Genomic DNA, 13361 nt, shown 5'->3' on the forward strand with positions numbered 1-13361 from the left:
TATTTCTGGAAAATGACCATTCAGTCAAATAACTACTGATGTGTGAGATAATGGGAAAGGTGAGAAAATCAGAAGTAATAAAAGCAAGACCATACTGTAGGGATCTAGAGAGAAAGGATGATTCCAAATGTGAAGAAGAAGAGAGTCAGAAGTCTTACCTGTCTGATTTTGGCAGTGAACAGGAGAAAAAGAAATATCATCCAGGGCAACATACCCTCCTTTGGGACCATTGAAAGCAACTTCAAAAATAACCTGCAGAGGGAAAGGATGATTTGTCATGGGTTATGCATTTTCTGTTAGGCTTAATGTTCTAACCCACAATATAAAATGACGTGTCTATGGCAAGCCATGCAAGGACTCTAAGCTCTTACAGAATCGTGTGAATAAATAAAGGAGTTTCGACAATGCCCTCTTTAATGAATACTAAACCCTAAGTGCCATTTTGTGGGGGGCTTTCTCTCCCCCTTGAGGGTCAGCTAATGTACCTGTGACACTTTCTTACAGAACTCAAGAATTATCATTTAGAATTAGAATCTGTGCCAAAGGACAACAAAGCTACGTGAAGAAAGCTGGGTAGGATCTCCCCGCTGCCATGTGTAGGGCATGAAGCCTTGCTGAGGCCCTTTCCCTTCTTAGTCCCTGTTATCTGAGGTGAAGCTTTGAACAAAGATGCAGTTCTTGTGCTTGGTAGGTGCCATTGAGTCCACTCTGATTCATAGTGACTCTGTGAACAACAGATCTGAACCCTGCCCTATCTTTCACCATCCACATAACCTCTGATTTGGTTGAGTCCATCGCTACAGCCACTTTGTCAGCCCATCTGTTGAAGGTCGTCCTTTCTTTCTCTGACCCTCCACCTTTTCCAGCATGATGTCTTGTCTTTAAGGCGCATTTCACTTTCCTTGTCTCTAAGGTTGCACTTTTGCTAGGAAAGACCTGTTCTCTTGTCAGTCCATGGGATGGATATTCAGTACTCCAACGCACAACTCAAAGGCATCGATTCTTCTTCTATCAACCTTATTCATTGCTCAACTTTCATATGGAGAGGAAACAATTGAAAAGACGAGGGCTTGGATCTGATGTGCCTTTAAGAGCTTTAAATTGACATTCCTACACTGTGGAGAGGTTCTTGACAGCAGATTTCCCCAATGCAACGTGTCTTTCGATTTCTTGACTGCTGTTACCTTGAGTATTGATTGTGAATCCAAAGACAATGAAAAATCCTTGACAAATTCAACCTTTTTCTCCATCTGTAATGACATTACCTAATGGTAACATGGTTACCAAATGGTAACAGTTCTGTGGTGAGGATTTTTTATTTCTTGATGTTTGGATGTAATCCATAGTGAAGCCTACAGTCTTTGATCTTCTGCAGTAGTCAGAAATAATAACACTGAGACCTCAAATTAATCCCAGAAAATGTTTGGATGGAATTTGAGGATTTTTGCATGTTCCAGCATATCTAATTGGTTAGGAAGAGTACGGGATCAAAGAGTTCAATCTCTATAGTTCTGTTCTTTTCCCTGCCACAGACTTTAACTCTGAGCTCCATCAACTGGCCACCTCTTACCTGTAACCACAGGGCTCAGGCACAGTCATTGCAACATGCGCTGCTGCTGAGAAAACAACTCACCTGTGCTTTGGAGGAATTGATAAACTAAGATACAGTGTTAAGTGGGGATTGCAAACTCATACACCCACAGGGGCCAGCACGTGAATGCATGACTCAGGCAGCACATGATGTGTTCAGAAAGGTGGCAGGCTGACCAAGTGGAGAGGTCAAGTCCTGCCTGAAGGGTCACGGCAACTCAACTTCTGTCAGCTGCTGTCTGGTGGGAATTCAGGCCTCCCGCCTTCATAGCTAGCAAACTGTCAAGGGGACCAGGATGTATAGATTTGGTATTGGCCATTCAAAATTAAAACAATAAAGTGAAAACTCACTATGGCAACCAGGCAAATCACTATGGGCTAGAATTGCCCCATAGGTTTCTAGTCTACAACCTCTTGTGAAGAAAATATTGATTCAGACAGAGGCAGACATACCAGAATTCCAATTCTATTCCCATCACATTCTATCTAGGTAACCTTGGGCAAATGAGCTAACCTAAGCTTCATGGGACCTAGATTTCCTTATCTATAAAATAGGCATATTGGACATCTATCTTGTAGGATGACTGAGCAGATCATGTATCTAAAAAACACCAGCATAGGATTCACAAGTATCGAGTTGCTACCAAGATGATTCCAACTCACGGAAACTTCATGGGTGTCAGAGATGAACTGTGCGGCATAGGAAGGTTCAGTGGCGGGTTACTCAGAAGTGGACGGCCAGGGCTTTTTTCTGAGATGCCTGTGAGTAGACTCAAATCTTGAGCCTTTCAAGTGGCAGCTAAGTGAGCCACCTAGGGGCGTCCATTCAGAATTGACTGCCTAGAAAATGAACTATATTAGTGCCTTTTCCACCAGGCTGACATCTCAAATTTTACTGAGATTCACACCCAAAGTCAGTCACTAATTAGCTTTAAAAAAATCCCCCCCTCTCCTCCAGACTTCACTTGCTTCATTTTTGGGCAGTGGATTGGGAAAGAGTGTGGACAAGCTTATGCCTAAGATTCCTTTCAGCTTAACAATGGGAGTTCATAGACCGCTCACACTTCAACTCTCTGAAATGAAAATAAGGTTCTGGCAAAGGAGAAAGGACTTGAGTGAAGAGAAGAAGTATGGATATGGAAAGGGGAAAAGTAAGTTGACAAGTGGACACAGATCATGACATTTCCTTCACTGATAAAAAAATAAAATTAATGACAGAGTTGATCTCATACAACAGGTGGACTCTGGGTAATTTTTCTGATTAAAATACGCTAATTGTCGTGTATGTGGTAATGCATCTTCTTTGTATGGGTCTTCTTTGGTAATGTGTCAAGAATATCTCAAATGTTTTAAAAATAAAACTGGAGAGGGTAAAGGAACTGGGAAAGATATGGCAGGGATCTAGAAAGACCTGGTAATGAATGACATGGTTTAATGGTGATTGATTTTATAAAACAAAATAAATGAGAATTATTGTACAAACACAATGTGAATGGAGGGCAATGTGAAACACAATGCCTATGAACTTGTATGCAAATCAATGTAAATGAAAAAAAAATACTCAGAGAATGTGATGACACTAAACGCACTGATTCTTGCAGGATAAGGTTGTTTTCTTGGCAATTGTTTTAGGTGCTGTTAAGTGGACTAAAACTTAAAGGGACTCTGAGCAACAGATGAAAGCCTTCCCCTATCCTGCTTGATCTTCACATCCCCCAACATGCCCCAGCACATTGTTAAAGTCATGTGTCAATCTGTCTCATTCAGGGTCAGCCAGTCTTTCCCTTGCTGACCTTCTACCATTCTCAGCAGGATGTCTTTTCTTTTGCCAAGGACTGGCCCCTTCTGACAACATGCCCAAAGCATGTGAGTAAAGTTTCATCATCCTTGCCTCTAAGGATCAACCTGGCTCCACTTCCTCCAAGACAGATTTGTTTGGTCTTTTGGCAGGCCATGGTATAGTCAGCATTCTTCACCAGATATATCACAATTCAAAGGCATCAATTTTTTTGTTTTCCTTATTCATTGTCCTTTCCTTTTCCTGGGCACCCCTTCCTAATATACTCTTGGCAATCAGAGAGGACAAATAATACCAGGGAATGATTTCAGACAATGAGAGCAAAATCACACATGCATGAACCAAAAGGATTTGGGTTGAGGTTTAGCAGTGTCCAGAATTGTAGCTTTTCAAGTCTTGATTCATAAAATTTACTGGAAGTCTCACTCACATAAATGTCGAGGAGTTTAGACTTGGAGGAAAGGAGTTTGCATACAAAATACTGTTACTATGTGCAAGTCATGACTCACTTGACTTTAATAGACGAAACCTTTTTGGAAAGGGTCTGTGCACTTCTTTTCCTCTTTGTGACACAGAAAAATTTCCACTGACCGCGAGAGCAAAACATGGTCCACTTAGACTTTGGGATAGGAAATGACTGCAAAGGCAGTGCGCTCTCTCTCTGGAGCTGTTGGGTGGAGGCTGCAAAGGAGGTCAGGGCCCCGCAGGCACAGCATCAGTAAAGAGAGCGCCTCAGAATCCAAGAGCCACTCCAGTGTTTTTCACAGTCCCACATCAGGCGAGCAGATGGCACCGCTGAAAAGCATCCATAGTCGTCATCTGCTTCTTTTGCACTTTAAAGGGAACTGGGGATGAAACTGCAAAGCACACCATGTGTAAAGTGTGAGATGGTAATCAATTGTGGCAACCAAGGCTCTAGTTATATCTACGAATCTGCAGCGACCATGTTGCTCCCACTGATTCAGGCGGTCTTCTGGGGTCCCCAGACACAGCTGAACCTCTTCCTCCATCAGCATTAAAACACAGCCATCAGAACTTTCCTAACCTCTCTGGCAATCAAGCAGCTTTGTGGCCTAGAAAAACAAATGTTCAGTTTCTTGGACCCTGTTTCCTCCTTTGCTATTTCTTTTGTGGGGATAATGTTATCTACTCTGTTGAATCATTGTCAGTGAAACTCAGCTGTCAAGTTGATTCTGATTCTTGGTGACCCCGCATGTCAAAGTAGAACTCTGTGCTTTAAGGGCTGCACAGGGGCTGGTTTTTATGAAGCAGAAAGCCAAGCCTTTCTTCCAAGGCACCTCTCAGTGGACTCATATCTCCAAATTTTTGGCTAGAAATGAGAGTTACCTCTTTGCACCACCCCTAAATTTCTGTTTGTTTGTAAATATTGAATACATCACTAGATATAGGTAACTTTATGCCAGAAATAGTAGTAAGCACTTTACTTGTATTATCTAATGTAAGCCTACAACTCCATTAGTATATGCTATTTTACCTTGTCCTCAGCAATGGGCCTGATGGGGGACATGCTGACGGGTTTGGTGACATTATTGCTGCTAACAACATTTGCTATGCTTGTGTGTGTGTGGGGGTGGGGGGGGGTGTGCACGTGCAAAAGCAGCAGGAATCAATGATTTGAAAGTTTTCTGTCTTATCTTCTCTGTTAGCTGTTCGCTTGCTAATATCGTCACTTCCTACCACTGATTTGTGGGAGAAAGATGAGCAGTCCCTTTCCATGTGATTTATTACCTCTGAAAATCTGCTGGAGGTCAGCTATGGGTCGATTCTGACTTAACGGCACTGAATGACGACGATGACGATGACAACAACAACAACAACGACGTGTATTGCTCTACATGCTTAGAAAAAAGTCGGCAAGACAGTAACTCGAGCAATTCGACAGGAACCTTAGAAGACAATGACCTTATGTTAATGGAGGAAAAACAATTTCAAATAGGAAAGTGAGAATGGCCACATACCTTGATGACACTGGATTATACACACACTACCACTGGCTTGGTGGATACTTTGTTGTGCACATTTTCAAAGACAATAAAATAAATAAAATTTTTAAAAAGGAAACTTAATAAAGATTTGGAAATTTTTTTTAAAAAAGACTGTGAGGATAAAATTGCTAGTTTCCCTCCAGCTACGTCTGGAGTTGGATTAAAGCATTTTAGCATCCCTGAAATTTCTAATTCTCCTGCACTTATCATTTATCATTTGTGTAACTAACATTTGAAAATTAAGACAGCAGGCTTTGGTTCTAAGCAGGGCAATAAGAGAACTTTGTTTCTGACTTTGTGAAATCATTTGTACCATAAAAGGGGAAAGAGGGAAACAAGTAATTTGGTGGGTTGTGTTTTTTCTTCTTCTAGAAAGACAATTCTTTTACGTAGGAGAAGCCTCCAAAACTGCTTTTAAGGAATGGAAACTCAGGAATGAGTTTCCCTCAGAAGATGCTGGTCTCTTTTCAACAGGCCATGACCACTATACAAGGTTCAGATAGAGAATGTGTCTGAAATACAAATACTCCCAACATCTGGGCACATTCTCCCTCCCACCCCTGTTCTGTAATCAGGGGTTGACTTTTAAGGAGCCCTGATGGCACAGTGGTTATTCAGCTGCTAACCAGGTAGCCGAATCCAGCAGCCACCCTGCTCCACAGGAGAGCGATGCCACAAGCTGCTTCTGTACAGAGTCACAGCTGGGGTGACTCTGTGGGATAATTCTGTCCTGTCCTACAGGGTCCCTGTGTGTCAGAATGGATTCAATTACCTCATTGGCAGTGGGAATTTGTGTTTAACTGACTTGTTCATATTACTGAAGTCCTCTTTTGTTAGAAAATGAAGTTATAAAGGAGAAAGGGGGTTTAGAGGAGGAAGCAAAGGTGAGTGGACCATGGAAAGAAAAGAAAGGTTAATACTGAGAACAGTGGAAAACAAGGACCTTGCCAAAGTACTAAAGCGCAACAGTGCCATTTTAAAGACTAAGGTGCACCTGATTGAAGCGTGGTCTTTTAAATTGTATCTTATGCATCTAAAAGTTGAACAATGAATAAGGATTACTGAAGACAATCGATGCCTATGACTTGTGGTTTTGGAGAAGGGTACTGAAAACCTCAAGGACTTCAAAAAACCCAGCTCATCTGTGCTGGAGGATTTGCCTCGTCCTTAGGACCAAGGATGATGAAACTCCATCTCACATGTCTTGGGTATTTTATCAGGAGGGTCAATTATGGGCATAAAGCTGGGTAAAGTGGAGGGACAGAGAAAGAGAGGAAGATTCTCAACAAGATGCATTGACTCAATGACTGACAGTGGGCTTGAGCATATCAGCCATCATAGGATGGCTCAGGAGAGGGCAAGGTTCAGATGTGTTGTTCACAGTGTCGTATAAGTTGTCGTTGACATGACCGCATATAACAATAACAGTGATACTTGTGTAGAGTCTCTTGATCTTCATGTGTGTGGCCGGCAGGTGTCCCTCCAGGGCAGTCAGGGTTGGCCCTCCAGGCTCACCTACCTCCATGGGGTAAGGGGCACTGAACTCCACCTCAGCGAGGTTCCAGCCTGGGCTCACTGGACTGCTCATTTTCCAGATCTCCTCATAAAGGCCGGTCACATCCCGTGTGTAAAGGGAAAAGACATTGTCATTCCCCTGCTGCAGCTGGTAATAAAACGACAGGCAGCCAGACATGGGGGCCGTGGTCATCGGGGAGATGAGCTGAGCCACCTCCTGGAAGTGCTTCACGTAGACCGAGTCCACGTACATGTAGTGGCCTGAAAGAATCACACAGAGAAACAGCATAAGGGCTTCCCGTGGGGAACGGGGGAAGTGATGTGCCAGCTTGAGGAAAGCCTGAGTTTTGTCATTGGACAGAACGGAGTTTTGTTGCATCTTTTATTAGTCCTACAACCTTGAAAAAGTTACTGATTTTCTTTGGGCCTCAATTTCCTGAACTTCCAAGTTTGAGACTCAAATTCCTCATGGAATGAGTTGCTGTTGTTGTTTGTTGTCGAGTCAGAACTGAATCATAGCTGACCCTCCAATGGATTTTCAGAGGCAGTTAATCACATAGGAGGAGATGACCTACTGTTCTACTGTGGAGCTGCTGGTGCATTTGAACTGTGTGCCTTTGGAATTGCAGTGCAGCTTCTTACCACTAGGCCACTTAGAGCTCCCCCATCGAATAAGTATAAGTAGTAGGAGAGACTATGCCTGGCTTTGTTATAATTGCCCAATAAAGTTATGCAGATAATGAGTTTGTTCTGCATACATGGTCATTCTAATTATTAACAATGCTCTGTCAATTTATTTGAGTTGCAGTAACAGAAAAGTGCTATGCAATGAAGCTTCAATAGAATGTCCTTTCTATTTATAGGCTTAGAACAATTAGAGTTTAATATCTTTGTTTTTATTACGTGATGCCTGGTTAATAAGAATTCATTTCCACTTAGCAAAAACAGCAGTAGACAATTATGGAGGCCATATTTGTTCATACACTAAATATGTAATATAAGCTTCATACCCTGCCTAGCATGTGGTAGGTCTTCAACAAATGGTTTCTTTACAGCACATAGAAGCAAGATCCTCACCTGGACTGATCAAGGTTTACTTCCTCCCAGTAGCAAATTGTTCAACCATTCTAATACTTTCTCTGGTTTAGATGTCATTTCTCTTGTCATCTCTTGGACTCAGATAACCGTGAATGACCCCCAAACAAATCAACTCTGGTAGAGACCCCCCCTCTGTGTGTCTGAGAACTGTCCTCCACATGGTTTTTCAATGGCTGATTTTTCAGAAGCAAATCACCAGGTCTTCCTATGGAAGTGTCCCAGGATAGACTTGAACCTCTAACTTTCTGATTAGTAGCCACACTCTTTCACCATTTGTATCACTCAGAAATTCCATGCAACTGTCAATAAACAGATCATCATCTCAGAGGCTCAGACAAACCAACTACGTCAAGGACAGGAAGTCCTTTGGGATTGGGGAAAAGAATGATGAATAAGTATTTGAAATTCTATTTTATCACCAATGAAGAGAAGGAATTAAATTTCTCTTGAGGAAAAAACAGAGAACCTTATAGTGGTAATTAGTGGGCTGCACAGTGCCATGGCCCTTTGGCTAGATCTGTGTTTCCCTCCCACCACTGAGCCAGCCACCGGTCTCTGTCACAGTTGATGACATCTAGCCCATTGCATCAACTCTTCTTATGGACCCTCCAGATTCAGGCTTTTGTACCACCATCCATCAATTTAAAAATGATAACCCTACCTCTCCTCTTCCAGTCCATCATTTAAACTCTGTGTGCACAAAAGAAAAGAAATATCCTCAAACAAGGTGGAGCTGGTGAGCTCAAACTTTGCACCTTCTGAAAAGGGACGTCAAAGGGAAGAATAAAAAAAAAAAAGGAAGAATCAGTCAGAATGTTGGTCAGATGGAACAGACTTAAAGGAAGCCTTCCTTAATCTAAACTTGAATGCCCACTAGGCCAGCCACTAACAACTGGAATACTCAATAGAATCCCCTAGGTTAGGGAAAGAGTTTTCCAGAAGTTCTTATACTTTTCTTTCCAACAGTCTGGCTAACCAGTATTCTCCAAAGATTGTTTTAGGCTTGACCACACACAAAGGCTTCCTCTAACTCAGCTAGTAACAGAGAACCAGCATTTACTTCTCTGTTCTCTGAGAACTCATGTGCATGTCAAGGTAGAGATGAAGTCTTTAAGGCCGATGAAGGAAACAGGAAGTGCGCTGTAAGATCTTTCCTCCAGGGTGACTAGTGGAGGAGAGCTTTGATGCTTTGTTAGCTGCTCTCAGGATCTCCTTATAGGGGCCATAGAGGCTGACTGACCACTCAATCTCCTGCAAGAGATCGCATTACCCAACAGCCTCCAGCTGCCTCAGTTTCAGATCTGCAGCCATGTTCATCCAGGGCCACACCAGGCTGGGCTGCACCTCCAGGCCTGTAGAACACATGCATTCCACCTGGCTTGGGACTCGCCAGCAACTGGCCGCCACCCCAGCCTCTCTTCACAAGTGTTAGGTTTACGCCCTCTGCAGAAGGCTCTCCTTATGCAGGGCCTTGTTATAACTTCCATGGGCCTTGGGCACCTTTGCCATCAGGGGCCTGTTCTCCATAAACACCTACTAAAAATTCTTTTATGCCTTCATTTGTACAAAGATGATATAATCCAGGCTAGATTTAGTGTGATATAGTCATTATTGTGAAACTATTCTAGAAGCAACGATGTCTTTTTAAAGCCAGAGCCAAGCTATGCTTTTTTTTCAGTTGCTCCCTGCTGTTGTTATGTGCCATCGAGTCACCCATAACTCATAATGACCCTATGTATAATAGCTCAATAGCTCTGAAAGATCCAGTGTGAAAAACAATGCATATGAATTTTGTAAGTGAACAAGCATAAAATAAAAATTTTATTTACCAAAAAAAAAGCTCTAAACTTGGCCCTGTCGTGAGCCAGTCTCACTGACTGATGTACCTAACTCCATTGCTCAAGTCACCCTGTCAATCTATCTTATGGGGGGGGGGGTCTTCCTCTCCTGTGCTGTCCCTCCACCCTTCCGAGCATGATGTTCTTCTACAAGGACCGGTCCCTTCTGGCCACGTGCCATGTATGTGAGCTGGAACTTCAAAATCCTTGCCTCTAAGGAGACACTTGGTTTCACCCTCTCCAAGACTGACCTGGCAGTCCATGGTATGTTTAAGACTCTTCTCCAAAGGCATCAAATTCTTCAATTGTTTGCTCCCTAGACATCTGGAAGTTGGACAGTGAGTAAGGATGAAAGAAAAAGAGTTGATGCTATTGAATTGTGTTGGAGAAGAGTACTAGATACCCCACGGACTTGCCAAAAGAGCCAACATGTCTGTTGTGGAGGAAGTAGAATCAGAGTGCTCCTTTGAGGCAAGGATGGTGAAACTTGACGCACATCCTTTGGGCGTGTTGTCCAGAGGGAGAAGTCCTTAGATAAAGACTTCATGCTGGGAAAGATAGAGGGTCACAGAAAGAGAGGAAGATTCTCCAGGAGCTGGATTCACAGTGACCATCACAGCGGGCTTAAACATATCAGAGACTCAATGTGGACGGTGTAGGATGGGGCAAGGTTCAGACCTGTGGTTCATAGACTCGCTTTGAGTTGACATGGACTCCATGGCAACTAATGACAACATTCTAGAAATGCTATACAGCAGTTGGACTCTGTCGCATGGGGGTCATTATGAATAAAAATCTGACTCTACATCACACAATAACAACAAAACCAGCATTATTAATTTTTTCTCCTGACTTTAAAGTAATTTTTCCTGGACCCTAAGAGTGCTGTGGCTTCTAGAACAGTGGTCATGAGTGATCTGGTCCTGGACTCATCCTTACAGCTGCTCCTCCCCTTATTTTTCAGTCATCTCTCCCATAAATATTCCCCCTCTTAATTCTAGCTGAGAGTCTGCTTCCTGGAGGACCAGAATTGGCGCCATGAGGAGGGCAAGGAGGGCATCACTCTTCCAGGGTGAGGCGCAGCCCCTGAATCCAGGGAGACACTCTGTGAATCTGGGTGACTTGACAGTCCACTCCTCTTCCCAGGCCCACAGTAACTGCTGACTTCGGAAACTGCTCACACCCCACTCCATTCTAAACTCATCTTCAGGGAATGAATTCTCACCTGCTGTGTGGACAATATTTCAATCCTTGAATCTGCAGTTTAAGGGTCTCATTAAGCACTCATGTCGCTGATACTGCGCCAAGTGAGCCACGATCACATTTCTGATCCACAAAAACATCCAGCAAACACAATGTGACCTGCCCAAAGTGAGTCAGAAAGGCTTCTGGGAATAAGACCAGGACTGCTGACACCAAGGCTCACATGCAACCACTAGACCAGACCACATTCTGCTGTCTCCCCTCACCCTTCTGTTGCCAAAGTTTTCCCAGACTGAGAAATACAAAGGAGTTCACTGCAGGGAGGGGTGGGGGGGGGAAGTAGTTCATCATGAACTGCTTTATTATTGCAGTGAAGAACATGAGGACGAATTACCACAAAGGGGTCTAAAAGGACTTTTAAAGGACAGACCCATCCCAGCGGGCTAAGCTGGAAGACTGACAGTCAGCCCAGGCTGAGAGTGCCATCAAGTACAGGCTGCTCTGCAAAAAAAGGATCTAAGTAAATATAAATCATTGACAACTTCAATCTCTTCACCATTTAAATGGTACAAAAAGTAAATTAGCATAGAGGTTTTGCCTTGTAGTTATATTGAATATGACTTATATTCAATATAAAAAATATAAAACTTTTATAAGTGAGGCTTCTAAAAATGTTTTTATTATAGCTAATGACAGGGACATTTTATTAGAAAAGCATTACATTTTTATTGAATTACTGCTCAAAAATTGTACGGATAACCATTTGGGTGTCACCTCTTCTTGACAATGTGACCCAGTGTGGACCACACACCCTCCCCCCCTACTGCTGATGCTACTGCTTTTAAACAAATATATAGTAAGGAAGACTAGGAGAAAATACCTGCATGTGGATAGATAGATAGATAGATAGATAGATAGATAGATAGATAGATGATAGATAGATGTGTATGTATATGTGAGTGTGTTGTATATATGTATGTATATGTGTGTGTGTATATATATAATTGGTTTGTTTACAAAGTTGATGTACATTGTATTTCACACTATGCTTCATTTGCATTGTGTTTCATACAATTGTTCTCATACATTATGTTTCATAAAATTAATCACCATTGGGCCTTGCCCATCAAAAATATGAAATGTTTTACCAAAAAGCAAAAAGCCAACAGTTAGGGCTGGTGCTGGTGACATTTTACCCTTCCGGTGGGTAGTCTGTAGGGTGTTGTGCTGCTGGCCCAAAGGCAGCACCTCTCTGGCATTTCAGATCCATCAGGAACTTCATAGACACCAGACAGGCAGTCTCCCCCTGGGCTACTTAAAGCTGCCTGAAGAAGACCCCCTGGAGGCTCAGCTCTGAGTCAGTTCTGACTTCATGGCAATGACTAGAAAGGGAACGTACATGTTGTGGATTAGGGCTTCTAGGGTTCTTCCAAGCTTTTCTCTAATGAAGTATATAGTCCTTGGATTTATTCCTATGTCCTTCATTCACTTTGAGTTGGTTTTTGTGTATGGTGTGAGATGTGGATCTTATTTGAGTTTTCTGCAGCTGGTTGTCCGATTTTGCCAACACCATTTGTTAAAACAGGTTGGAAGCAGGAGTGGCATCCATTTCCAAAATAGTGTGCCTCAAGAAATATGAACTTGGAGAAACAATGAAAGTTATACAAGTGCTCAGGTCTTTCATTCATAGGGTCACTAGGAGTCGTCTATGACTTGGTGGCACTTAACAACAACAACAATAACAACAGCAACAACATAGAGCTCTGTTGGCCTAGTGGGTAGAAAGTTATGCTACTGAGCCAAAGGTGGGTGATTATAATCTGCAGCCCTTAGGCCTGGTTTTAATTGTTTTTGGTCAAAAATTCTTCTAAGTGGCATAGCATTGGTCTGTCCATTTGCTGTACAGAGGTAACTCATGGTTGTTGTGATGCTAAACACTGTGACACTGATGTGTCAAATGTGATAAAGGTTACCCATGGTGGACAGTGTTTGGTGGAGCTCCCTGATTAAAATAAGCTTGGAAGCAGGAGTGCCATCTACTTCTGATAGAGTTTGCCTACAGAATCTCTATGAACTTGGAGAAAACGATGAAAGTTACACAAATGTTTGAGTCTATGACTCGACGACACTTAACAATAACAACAAATTTGTTAAAAAGGCTGTTGTTTCCCCACTTTACTGATGTAATTTCCTTGTTAAAAAAAAATCAGTTGACCGTAGGTTGTTGTTGTTATGTGCCGTCGAGTCGTTTGCGACTCATAGCGACCCTATGTACAACAGCCCTAAACCCTGCTCTATCCTGTGCCAATCTCA

At 42.6% G+C, this 13361-nt stretch overlaps 1 protein-coding gene across 1 annotated transcript in view; it reads right to left on the bottom strand.

Moving 5' to 3' along the window:
* MAMDC2 (MAM domain containing 2) overlaps positions 1–13361 on the bottom strand; it is a 233989-nt gene that overhangs the window by 114534 nt on the left and 106094 nt on the right. The window contains exons 6-7 of the mRNA XM_006894405.1: positions 6914–7170; positions 159–252 (exon numbers count right to left, since the gene is read on the bottom strand). Of these exons, the coding sequence (XP_006894467.1) occupies positions 159–252; positions 6914–7170 (351 nt within the window). The remainder of the gene's footprint in view (positions 1–158; positions 253–6913; positions 7171–13361) is intronic.

This window comes from Elephantulus edwardii, unplaced genomic scaffold (genome assembly GCF_000299155.1).
Source record: "Elephantulus edwardii isolate Elephantulus edwardi_28Jun2011 unplaced genomic scaffold, EleEdw1.0 scaffold00141, whole genome shotgun sequence".
Classification (NCBI taxonomy): domain Eukaryota; kingdom Metazoa; phylum Chordata; class Mammalia; order Macroscelidea; family Macroscelididae; genus Elephantulus; species Elephantulus edwardii.